This window comes from Mytilus edulis, chromosome 1 (genome assembly GCF_963676685.1).
Source record: "Mytilus edulis chromosome 1, xbMytEdul2.2, whole genome shotgun sequence".
In the NCBI taxonomy this organism is placed as follows: Eukaryota; Metazoa; Mollusca; class Bivalvia; order Mytilida; family Mytilidae; genus Mytilus; species Mytilus edulis.
Window position 1 is genome coordinate 325,817 of NC_092344.1, and position 13,920 is coordinate 339,736.

Here is a 13,920-nt window from a genome sequence, read left to right on the forward strand (position 1 = left end):
TGATCTCTGTTTGAGATGACAGTTGTTTTTGTTAAGGCACAGAAACATTTATTTTGATTCTTCAGAGGAAAAACATACAAACATAAACATGATAAAGTCTGATGAGCATTTAAAGTAGCAGTATTCTTTAAAATAATAACCAAATAATGTGGGGGGAATGTAGCAAATATGATTGTTTTTTTACATTAAACTGCAATCTAATCCCCTTTCCTACTAGCCTAAGCTGCCTTGCATCCTGGCCCAACCTCCCCTTTGCTTCAATAGGGCCAGATGTAATATATATTAATACAGATCACATTTACCATTTTTCAGCGCAAAATCGGCCTTTAACTGATATCTCTGTCAGTGTTCTCCCCAAGATTTTTGGATAGCGCTGTGGTAAGCGCGTAATTTCCGACAATTCTCAGTAACTTTGTCACGGCGCGCAGTTTGTTTGAAATTGATTTGTAATTTGTGTTTTTCTTATATTATGCTATTGATGTTTTCTCTTGTATTGGTGTCCTCATCATACTCATGGAAGTTACCCCTTTGTTTGTTAATGTTATCAAAATAAAATTGAGAATGGAAATGGGAAATGTGTCAAAAAGTCAACAACCTGACCAGTGTTCTCCCCAGGGCCTTTTAACATCATGGTAATATGATGCTATAATCTTAAATGTGATGCTATTTGAAATGGTTTTATTATAGATTATATAAATGTTATGGATGTGATGCTATAATTTTTAGAAACAAGATAGTTTAAATTTTCCCTGTTTACCAGGATGCCAAATGAAATATCTGGGGAGAACCCTGCTGACCATAGTTAATATCTGGATATAGAAGAAGAGTATTTTTCTCTTTTGTAAATTCTTATAATCTTCATATTACATGTATCTGTGTATAAAAGTTAAAACCCAAGGAGAAGTCTTTTTTCCATGATTGGTCTATACCAGACTGCCTATGTGAAGATTTCTAAGCACTAACAGGTGATGTTGCAGAACATGTAGGACCAACAATAAAGACTTAAGGAGGCTCGAGGGTATAAAAATTTCAGAAAAAAAATAAACATTTGTTTTTCATTTCAAATTTTATTTGTTACCTTTTGTAGTTGTTACTTATTATATGGTACAAAAATCATTCAATACAAACAATTTGTGTTGGCCCCAGATGACTTTTAAAATGTATACATCATTGAAAAAGTTCCAAATTATCTCCCTTTGGTGGAAAAATGCCATTTTTTGGCTTTAAAATTGAAATGTCTTTTTTAACTCATAAACCTATGATAGTACTTTTTGAATATATATATGAGGATGCAAAACAAATTTCTTGGTAGAGGGGTCTAAATACAGCACAAATAACATTTTCTAAAAGACCAAAAAAGTGAAAAGTATACTTTAACAAAAGTTTTACAAAGCGTATTTGACTAACAGGTCGAACAGCTGATGTTCTTAAACCCTGCTGACTGACATTGGTGATTGCTAAATAAATGGATCACAATGTGTAACAAAATGTGTCTTTATTATGAATTAAATACCAAACAGAAAACAATATAAAACTTGGGGAAAAGATAGTATACTGCAAACAAAAGATGCAAAAATTAGAACACAATATCCAGATTTCGACAATTAATGTCTCTTCTGTGATGTTAGGGATCCAAACAGTTTTTGGAAGGCCATAAAATTTACCTCAATTTAGGAAAGACTAATTATATATACGAATTATATATACATACAGGACGAGGTATATGCAAAAAGATAAACTTTGTTTCATAGTGACTTTTCAAATACATGTACTCCTCTAAAATATATTTGTTATATAATGACGGAACATATGTTGCATATTAATTGATTTAATAAGTAAATCATGAAACTTGTTTAGGTGATTATTAATTTATTGCATAATTCAGCATATCTAATTGAACAGGTATAATTACGTAATTTGAGAACATGCCATTTAACAAAAAGATTTTTTAATCATTGAACATGTTTTCCTCCCTCTTGACCAATAGGTGAATGTATTTATCTAAGGTTCAATTGGTTAAAAGATAATATACAAATTTATTTGTTCTCCTGTTAGATGGGAGACAACTACTTGTGTTTTTATAGTCCTGGCTCTAAAATATGCCATCACTGTAGATTGTAAGATGGGACAAAATACTTGATAAAAGACAGCAATTTTATAATGAAACCATAGATTGGTTAATTAATGATTGATAGTAATAATAAACAGGCTGTTATTTCAACTAAGAATTATTTTTAATCATGGAATTAGGATAATTTCTTGTGCTTGAAATATTTGATAAATTCCATGTTTGTTCTCTACTTTAATGTTTGAGTGGTGCATTACACTTTTCATACAATGTTTTTCGTATTGATAGTGTTGTGTGTGGCGCAGGACATTCTATTGAAAATGTGCTATCGTCTTTGTAATAGAAAGTGTTGTGCACCGCACAGAACATTAAATACAGAATAAACAGGGAATTTATTAAAAATTAAGCAATTGTGCAAATTCCATAATTTAAAAAAAATCCAAGTTGAAATAATAGCCTGTTAATATAACTTTTAGATACATTTATTAATTAAAAAAAGTATTAATTATCATCCTTAACTTACATTTTCATCACATTGCTTGTCACAATTTTTAAGTGTACAAAGGGAGACAATTCAATCTCCTTTATCAAAACTAGTTTATAAGGAAAACATTAGCATATATACTTTTGTAAGTGTTCAGTGTTGTGCTTTATAATAAAGTTCTGCTATAATAGATTTTTGATCTAGAAATGTGTAAATCTTGTGTGCAATCTCTTCTTACAACTGTTGACTTTTTAGACAAAATTATGTGAAAGTGATCTTGACATTTTTCATAATGCCCTGTTCTTTTAAATGAACAAGTTTCAATTTTTGGACTGGATATTTCTGTAGGAGTTTTTCACAAACATATCAGCAATCATAACTGATGTCTTTGCTCAATATGATGAATCGGGGTCTAATCTTATATTTTGGAGAGGGAGAAATGACTTCTCCTTCCATGAGAGAGTACAGGGATGTTGTCAACTTCTTTGAGAAGTGAAATTCCATCTATGTTGGTTAAAAGCTCATTAGAGCTTATGTTTGTCTATGTTTGTATACCTTGCCTTGTTTTTATGCCCCACCTACGATAGTAGAGGGGCATTATGTTTTCTGGTTTATGCGTCCGTTCGTCCGTCTGTTCGTTCGTCCGTTCGTTCGTCCGTCTGTTCCGCTTCAGGTTAAAGTTTTTGGTCAAGGTAGTTTTTGATGAATTTGAAGTCCAATCGACTTCAAACTTAGTACATGTTCCCTATGATATGATCTTTTTAATTTTAATGCCAAATTAGAGGGTTTACCCCAATTTCACGGTCCACTGAACATAGAAAATGATAGTGCGAGTGGTTCATTCGTGTACTGGGGACACATTCTTGTTTGTGATTATTATCATTATGACTTATATGCAATAAGGACATTGTTTTATATAAATATATAGTTATATATATACATGTAGTTAGTCTTGTATGTTTTTCAATTGTAGTTTCTTGTGTATATTTCGAAGTTTAGTATGACGTCCATTTTCACTGAAGTTGAAATAGTAGATTTTTTTGTTTAGGGGCCAGCCGAAGAACACCTCCAGGTGTGGGAGTTTCTCGCTGCATTGAAGACCTATTGGTGGCCTTTGGCTGTTGTATTCTCATTGGTCTGGTTGTAGTCCTTTTGACACATTCCCCCATTTTCAATTTTTAATTTTTTATATTATATATGCAATAAAACAATATACCTACAGTGTTTTACATGATATTGTGTAGATTCACCCTGTATAACCCCGATACAGATGAAACCGGACGTTGACACGTTCGAATTGAACACACCGTGTAACACTGAGTTTTGACAGTAAGGAATTAATATTTTTAAAGAAAATCCACTATCTATTCTTCGCATATTCTGCATAATAATAATAATAATAATAATAATAATCTTTATTTCAAGAGGGTATGCTCAATTAGTACAAACACTATTCTCCCTTGAGGCCCTCACACTCCACTCACAATGCAATTCACACAATTTCTTCATAACAAAGATAAACATAAGAAAACATAAATCAAAATTGATACGTAGTCATTTAAATAATTCCTGGATTTTCAAGTAAAAACTTAAAGCAGTTTGTTTTAAAAGTATTTATGTTTGACATATGTCTTAGTGCTTCTGGTAGTTTATTCCATAAAGTTGGGCCAGAATATGAAAAAGATCTTCTAAATGCGTTTGTTCTTGCCTTTGGTATATTAAGTAATTGGGTAGTATTTGATCTAAGTTGCATTCCATTTTTATTTGTAGCATAGGAGATTTTGTTAGACAAATATTCTGGGACAGATCCATATAAACATCTATGAACATATAAGGCCTTGTGGTAAATTACACGATCAGTAAATCGAAGCCATGATAACTTTTTAAACATTGTATTAGATGGGGTATCATAAGGAAGTTCAAGAATAATTCTAGCTGCTCGTTTTTGAAGTTTATCTAATCTATTTGTATTTTGGTCACTGGTGTTTCCCCAAATTGTACAACAGTAATCCAAAATAGGGAGAATATAACCATTAAAGTATAACTTTCGTGTTTCTAGGGGGAGGGATTTCTTTATCCTAGACAAAAGATTTAGTCTGGTATTGATTTTTGTGCACAAAATGTCAATTTGGGCTGTCCACTCAAGATTTTCATCAATAAAAACCCCAAGGAGCTTTTCACAATAAACATCTCTAATGTGTGAGTTACCAACAGTCAAATTAAGAACATGGTCTGTTTTTGCTAATTTCTGTCTAGAACCAATAACCATAGATGTAGTTTTTGTTGGATTTATATACATCTTATTTCCCATCAATGTATTCTTTGCCATAATACTCATTACTTACTCCGTGGTTTTTGAAATTTGTGACATTTTTGTACACAAACATCGCAAAATTCATGGCAATATCAATGATAAAACGTGCTTGGTATTTTTTAAATATTCAAAACTTAATATTTCTCGTACCTCATAGCTTTAAAGTATTGGGCAATTAAAATGTGTACTGCAAGAAAGATAACTCTGCTACATCTCTTACTTCTTATATAGAGTTCTTTCCCTTTGTCCAATGTATGCTAACATTTACTTTATAATGTAAAATGACCCTGTTACTTTATCCTCTGGATTTAACATACAGGTTTTTACAAAAGAGGAGGAATATATACACTAAAATATCATTCAAAGGGGGAAATTTTCTGAAAAATACTAAAAAAATCATTGGAAATAGGTGTTTCAGAAGTAATAAAATTGAGAATGGAAATGGGGAATGTGTCAAAGAGACAACAATAATTTGATACCCTTGTTGCGACAAACATCGTGCTTAACATGTTCTTGAGGATGCATACACTTTAGGCTTCTAAAATTGGAAAATGTTCTTGTTATCTATAACAGGGCTCAATTTTATTATGCCCCACCTACAATAGTAGAGGGGCATTATGTATTCTGGTCTGTGGCTCCGTTCCTATTGTTCGTTCGTCCGTCTGTGCTTCTGTTCAGGTTAAAGTTTTTGGTCAAGGTAGTTTTTGATGAAGCTGAAGTCCAATCAACTTGAAACTTAGTACATATGTTCCCTATAGTATAGTCTTTCTAATTTTAATGCCAAATTAGATTATTACCCAATTTCACGGTCCATGGAACATGGAAAAGGATAGTGCGAGTGGTGCATGAGTGTACTTTGGACACATTCTTGTTTGAATTAGATTTTGATCAATGATATGTAGATTAATTTTAAAACAATATATTTTCAATTTAGCCAAGCTGATTAAAATACATGTATAAATATTTTACTGATGATACATGGTCCATTATAGATGTAAAACTTCCATGTTTAACATTGTTTTAAAGCCCTTTTCTGGAAACTTGTTTTTGTAGAAATGATACACAAATTGACAAATTATTTCCCTTGGTTGACATACGGTTTATTGGAGACTTTTGAAAGACTTCTTCTTTAAAGATAATAGAAATACAATTATTCAGCACACAAATTTAATTTTTATCTCATATTTTTTACAGTTACAAATGTATGTAGGTTGTGGTTCATAAGGATTGAAAGTTTTCATTCACTTCACATAATTTGAACAATTATGAATATTTTACTTGATCATCACATACACATTATATACTATTTATAAGAATATTTTCTTTTTATCAAAAATTCAAATATATTCGAAAGATAATATGTCCCTTAGCTCTGATGTGCTATATTTCATGCTTAAAACATAGATTATATAGTTACATTAGCACAGGTTTTAAAGCATACAAGTCAGTACACATTGTACAAAATGTATCTCTTAGTATACATATATAAATTTAGTCTACACTACGTACAGTTCAATATAATTGGATAACCTATTTAAATTTTAAAATGTATTTTTTGTTTATGTTCAATACAGCTAATTTATTTTTTTGAAAATACAATAGATGATCAAGCAAACATGCTTGTGTATTATCTTGTCATGCCATTAGTTAGCCTTGGATTAAAATGATTAATTCTTCCTTCTCCAATACATCATATAACATCATTAGTTCATTTAAAATTTCTTTTCTCAAAAATGATGTCATGTTTTAAGGCTTAGCTATTGGAAAACATGTTGTTAAAATGAAAATGATGCTTCTTTTCCTGAAAAAAATATGGCTAATTACACTTGCATTGAAAAGGAAATGTCAATAAGGATATCACTGATCAAAATATAATATTCGAGGTCATGAAAGGTCAGAATCTGTAATGAGGGAAACAGTCAAGAAATGACAAATGATTTATCAAATACTGGTGGTAGACCTAGTGTTTTGTTGTAGTAAGTCCCGATGGTATAAACCTTGGAGGAATATTAAAAACTGGAAGATAATTGTGTAGAATGTTTTTAATTGGTTTATAAAGAGAGAGAAAGAGGCCTTAATCATGCCATAAATTACAATACATAGATCTAGAGACAAAGACGTGTATATAAATGTTAGACATCATTAATTGTTGGTTAAAGTTCTTTATTTTCTAATATCCTGCATCAGTTCACAAGTCTCTAGTGCACAGATAGAGTGTAGTCAACAATGAGCAAACAATTCTGTTTACAACCTTTTCTAAGGGGCAGCTATCTTGAAATTATAGTGAGGTGTGAGCTTTTGCTCAATAACGAAGGCCTCACAACCCTGTGTAAGGACAAAGAATGATGTCAGATCTATACTCTGAGCAAAGGCATTGAACAATGATGAATTTGTGGTTTTGAAAATTGCTTTATAGTTGTTTATGGCAGTTGATTTTTTGCCAGTTTTTTTTAATAGAATACAATATAGATCTAGTTATAAGCCATGAAACAGCTGATGAACAATGAGTATTACCTCTGATGTAAAGTACACATCATTATTTATACAGAGGTCATACAAGGTCACTGATAGAACAGTGTGTCTTATAGCTGTAGAAATACTCAAGGGATACACTTTTTGAAACTTTTATTTTTTATGTGAGAATTGACTTAAAATAGGTTATTTGACATATTAATCAACAATTTTTATTCTAAATTATAATGTATAAGAGTCCCAAAACAATTGAATAGTATTTTGTATGTCTGGAATGTTTTGAGGAATACGTGATATGTATGTCTTATGTTCTATATGGTCGTCTGTATACAACATGACATGGAATATGATAGTGTCTGAAATGGTTAGTTATAAATTCTGAAAGTTCAGATGTTTAATAATGTCACAAAGGACTCTTAGTACACTTGCACTAACATTATACAGCCCTAAAATGTCAGAGTGTCCTTTTGCTGTTAAAAAATACAGTAACCTAACAACAACTAATTATAAAAAACCTCAAATTCTGATCAGTTTTTAAGGAGAGAAGTGTCACTAATAAAAATATGTCCTGTTCATTTCCATGAATCAATCATCTGCATTTAGATAAATTTAAGTTTGTCTATGTCCAAATGTCCAGTTAGAATTCTCAGCCTTATGAGCATATCATCCTCACATCTAAACCACATGTATGCCATATAGTTATTGGAAATATTTATTGACATTGATGACGGTATGATCCCCTCTTAATGTTGCTTATTTCTTGGATTTCATGATCACATGCTGGAATTCTAAATGATGTGATATAAATTTTTAAAAAATTGATACCCTGACCTCTTTTTGGAACTGTATTATATTATTGCTAGTTATAAAGACTTGTTTTTCAATCTTTTCTTTGTATATTTTCAGGAAAGAACAGAAATAGAGGGATCATTGTTTGTATACAAAAGGTAAGTTCACTTATAGGATAAAAAATCAATGAAATGATATGTAAAAGGTATTAAAATAATCACCAAAATTATTGTTGAGTACTACAGACTATATCATCCATCAACACCTGATGTCTCCTCAAAGTATGCCTATACCTGAAAAATCCAGGAACATTTTGTGCCCCCCCTCCCCCGCCCCCCCTTAGAAAAATTTCAGACCTGTTAATGTAAATTATTTTGTTTCTAGACAGCACTTTTGATCAATGCAATATAATTAAGAATTTGATGTTTTTATACCTGTATATTAAAGTGAATGTGTTTTCTCTAGTTTTAAGTAGACAGCAGGTATTACATTTGCTGGCAGCCTCTCAGGGGAATACACAGACAGGTAGATAGGTAATATAATGAGATGCTAATTAAACTGGGTAAAACCCTCTCATCTTGTCCAACATTCTGTCAAACTAGGGGCTATAAAGTAAATTACACCTAGGTGTTGTATTATGGTTTACAAACCTTTCAATTAACCCTTCTATAGTATATAACTTCTAAGAATCTGAGATGAATTAAAGATGAGACTTTAATTACACCATTTCCAATCATAGTTTTGTAATTAGATTGTTTTAAGATTCTCTCTTCTTATCCTTATTTCCTGACTTGATCTAAGATTCTCTCTTCTTATCCTTATTTCCTGACTTCATCTGCGATGTGATTTCACAAATTTAGTTAGAAATTGGATTTTATTCTGAAAATGAGTGATTTAGCTGCAGTTTGTATCGTTAAGTGAAATTTTGGTTTGTTTTAGATTTTTGCAGGATTTTTGTTTAATTGTGGTGGGAGAGAGTTTGAAGTTTTAAAATTCTATATATGAAGTTGAATTTGCCAAATTTTAAGTGAAATTTGTACAAATCTAGTAGGTTCAAGCTTTGTAAATAATTTATAAGTAACAATTTTCGAAACCTAATAATTTAATTTTCTGTAAATTTTGTGGGATCTAGATCTGAAAGTTTCATGACCTGTAATTTGTTAAAAATTCAAGATTAACATAGTAATCTAACACGTTGGAACCTGTAAATTTGGCTTCCTTCTATTAATAGTAATATCTCAAAGAAAAAACCTTTAATCAAGTTTTGAGATATCCCAAATGTTGCTTTAACAAGGTTAACAAAGCAGGTTCTACTTCTTATAATTAATCAATTCAAAAACAAACAAAAAAAGGCCTATTAATTTATATCTGATTTCATCTCATAATAAAATTTAAGATCTTCTCCATCAGATAATAATTACATCATATGGGTGTTATTCCCTGATATATACATTTTGTAGTGCAGTAATGCACATGACTTACACCTGAACATCAACAGTTACCATCCAAACTGATATCATATCTAATCAACTAAAGGGAATAGATGTCTGTCTTCCAGTTGCAGATAGTGACACATGTATGTCATGTATATAAACATTCAGGTTAGAACCTTAGTGAGTCTTTCTAGCAGATAGTGACACATGTATATGAACATTCTGGTTAAAACCTTAGTGAGTCTTTCTAGCAGATAGTGACACATGTATATGAACATTCTGGTTAAAACCTTAGTGAGTCTTTCTAGCAGATAGTGACACATGTATATGAACATTCTGGTTAAAACCTTAGTAAGTCTTTCTAGCAGATAGAGACACATGTATATGAACATTCTGGTTAAAACCTTAGTGAGTCTTTCTAGCAGATAGTGACACATGTATATGAACATTCTGGTTAAAACCTTAGTGTAGTTTCTTACATATACTTATACTTCTTTTCATCTAATAGTAACAAGGCTCAATTCATGTCATTCAATAGATTTAATGTTAACTTCCAAAATAGAGATCAATACAGCATTACTGAAATAGACCAATTTGTCACTTGTCAGACCTCTGCAGATAATGAAACCTATGTTCTTAAAGTAGACATGAAAGTTTATCACCCTTAAAAAGGAGAAATGTTTAACTTTAATCATTGTAGCTAATCAGGGCTCTTCCTTGCCATGTAATAAACACATGTGTCAATCATAGTATAAAATGGGACATAGTATATTATTTAATTCCCAGTGGTAAAGATTTTATGTTTGGAAAACAAAGAAGCTTTCCTGGGAAATGACTAGTTATCTTCTGTGGAAATGAATCCAACCTCAACATGTTTTATATTACCCCAAAAAAATCAATTAAGAATGAGTTATTGAACTTGGATTAAAGAAGCTGTCATAGTATATAAGACAACACACAGTGTACATACAGAAATACAGATAGATTTATGAAGTAATTACTTTGTCTTTGTCCTGTGAAGGAAATTTAGCATTTTCAACAATCTTAGCAGAGAAAAGTCTTTTGACTGGTGGATCTCTGTTTATTGCTGACAGAGAAAAGTCTTTTGACTGGTGAATCTCTGTTTATTACTGACAAGAAGTTCAATACGTTTTATTTGAAAAGGAAATCGGTGAAGTTGTTATGTAGACTTCCTTGATTAGTGCAAAAGGTTCATGGATATGAATGATGTATGCTGTAAGAAATGTTGGAAAGGGGAGATTTAATTAAATTTAAAAACTAATAAAAAGTCATATATATGTTAGTAAATCCCAGCAGTTATAGAAGGTATGTGTTGTAAGCTATATTGGGAATGGAGGTTTCAATAATAAAAAAAAAGCCATATATCTTCTATAATGTCCAGAATTTACAGCTGACCTATTACTCATGTCCTGTCCTGTCCTGGCTGTCATACTCCTGTACATGTATTATCATAGGAACTTGTCCATTATTGAACTAGACAAATTGTTTAGATGAAGCAGTATGTATAATAACTATGAGCTTGTTTTATTTATGAAATACAAATATTAGAAATTGTGAAATAAGATTTTGAAAGGGGTATTTTTTTCAGGGTTAAGGAAAATCCTGAAATTTGAAAAATAGATATATTCACAAATAGATTTTGTTGTGAAAACAGAACAGCTTAACTGGTTTATAGTTAAATCTGATATCTGTCTTTGTAATGTTTCATTGCTGTTTAAATGGAGCAATTCTTAGATAATGTTATATTTTGGGAAAATCAATCATTTTACAATACTATTTCTCCATTGAGAATTTAAGGAGGACATAGTGTCTACAACATAGAATATTGAATTTTAAATCATTTCTTTAAAATGTGAAATCTACTCTGATCTTGTTTGTATTAAACTTCTAATTCAAAAGATATTTTTTCTGATCAAAAACGTATCTGTTTATAATCTCTGAAATAGTTTCGGGTGATCCCTGCTCAATCTAGATAGATACAGTTACTTCCCTACTTATCAGAATGAATTGTTTTTGATTTAGAAAATTAAGTCCTATTATTTTGTTTATTTTGTTCCTTTGGTGTTGCCTGATTGCTTGGTACACATTAAAATAAGGCTCTCAGTATCTTCTTTTTACAAGATTTATGGCAGGCAGGTTTGTTCAGTAAAACAAGTTATTAGAAGTTATACAAGAAATTTAATCCTAAATATACAAATGATGTACTTATATTCTTGTATGACTTTCAGGATTATAATCTATAGCCATCTTTTGAGTAAACCTTTGGCAGAGCCATGATCAGAACATCTTGTGTTATCTTAATAAATTTACACTACATTACCTCAGAGAAGGTAACATGTGTTTTGTTCTAGATTAGAACTGGGGCTTTCCACTTAATCCAGGAACATATTTTCTCAATGAAATTACAGGGATATTGATTTCTGAATCAATTGACTGTATAAATCTAGCCCCAAGTGAGATTTACATACAGTTTTTACTGTGTCAGAATGTTATGTTCTCATTTTATTATTTTTTGATGATTTTTTAAAGGCTGTCTTGAAAAAGTTGATAAACTGAATAAGGTTTTCCTATCAAGAGTCTATATTAAGATTGCTCCTTCTTAATCCATTTTCAATTACTATAACTTGAGAATCTTACAATAGAATAATTTATGATGAAGGAAACAGATGTCAATGGTGGAACATAGGAAGGGAAATTTACATTGTTACTTCGTGTGGCAGAAATAATGAAACTAATAAAAAAAGATTGAACATTCAAGAAATATTATTAAAATTGTAGGATCTGAAAAGAGTTATAGTATATTCTATTTTTATTTTTTGGTACTGATGTGATGTTTTTCATAGGCGGATCCAGCCCCCCCCCCCCCCCTTTTCGTGCGAAAAATTGGGTTGATTATATAGGAATCACTGAAGCATGATTTGAGCTGGCCCCCTTATGAAAAGTTCTGGATCCTCCACTGTTTTTAGCTCACCTGGCCTAAAAGGCCAAGTGAGCTTTTCTCATCACTTGGCGTCCGTCGTCGTCGTCGTTAACTTTTCAAAAATCTTCTCCTCTGAAACTACTGGGCCAAATTAAACCAAACTTGGCCACAATCATCATTGGGGTGTCTAGTTTTAAAAATGTGTCCGGTGACCCGGCCAACCATCCAAGATGGCCGCCATGGCTAAAAATAGAACATAGGGGTAAAATGCAGTTTTTGGCTTATAACTCAAAAACCAAAGCATTTAGAGCAAATCTGACATGGGGTAGAATTGTTAAACAGGTGAAGATCTATCTGCCCTGAAATTTTCAGATGAATCGGATAACCCATTGTTGGGTTGCTGCCCCTGAATTAGTAATTTTAAGGAAATTTTGCTGTTTTTTTGGTTATTATCTTGAATATTATTATAGATAGAGATAAACAGTAAACAGCATTAATGTTCAGCAAAGTAAGATCTACAAATAAGTCAACATGACTGAAATGGTCAGTTGACCCCTTTAGGAGTTATTGCCCTTTATAGTCAATTTTTAACCATTTTTCGTAAATCTAAGTAATATTTTACAAAAATCTTCTCCTCTGAAACAACTGGGCCAAATTAATCCAAACTTGGCCACAATCATCTTTTGGGTTAGTAGTTTGAAAAATGTGTCTGATGACCCGGCCATCAAACCAAGATGGCCGCCATGGCTAAAAATAGAACATGGGGTAAAATGCAGTTTTTGGCTTATAACTCAAAACCCAAAGCATTTAGAGCAAATCTGACATGGGGTAAAATTGTTTATCAGGTCAACATTTATCTGCTCTGAAATTTTTAGATGAATCGGACAACCCATTGTTGGGTTGCTGACCCTGAATTGTTAGTTTTAAGGAAATTTTGCTGTTTTTGGTCATTATCTTGAATATTATTATTGATAGAGATAAACTGTAAACAACAATAATGTTCAGCAAAGTAAGATTTACAATCAAGTCAACATGACCGAAATGGTCAATTGACCCCCTTAGGAGTTATTGTTCTTTATAGTCAATTTTTAACAATTTTCATAAAATTTGTAAATTTTTACTAACATTTTCCACTGAAACTAATGGGCCAAGTACATTATAGATAGAGATAATTTTAAGCAGCAAGAATGTTCAGTAAAGTAAGATGTACAAACACATCACCATCACCAAAACACAATTTTGTCATGAATCTATCTGCTTCCTTTAATATTCACATAGACCAAGGTGAGCGACACAGGCTCTTTAGAGCCTCTAGTTTTGTTTAATATTTGTCAGATAATCTAGTTCTTGCTATTTTATCCATGTTCACTATTTTTTCCAACAGTAAGAAAAAGCCAGAATGTGCGACTTATTCATATA

At 31.5% G+C, this 13,920-nt stretch overlaps 2 protein-coding genes across 2 annotated transcripts in view; one reads left to right on the plus strand and one right to left on the minus strand.

Moving 5' to 3' along the window:
- The window catches only part of LOC139520827 (muscle calcium channel subunit alpha-1-like), a 146,746-nt gene that overhangs the window by 122,557 nt on the left and 10,269 nt on the right, over window positions 1-13,920 (minus strand). The window lies entirely within an intron of this gene.
- LOC139520870 (mRNA-decapping enzyme 1B-like) overlaps window positions 1-13,920 on the plus strand; it is a 75,600-nt gene that overhangs the window by 989 nt on the left and 60,691 nt on the right. Inside the window, exon 2 of the mRNA XM_071313883.1 lies at window positions 8,245-8,285. Coding sequence (XP_071169984.1) covers window positions 8,245-8,285 — 41 coding nt within the window. The remainder of the gene's footprint in view (window positions 1-8,244; window positions 8,286-13,920) is intronic.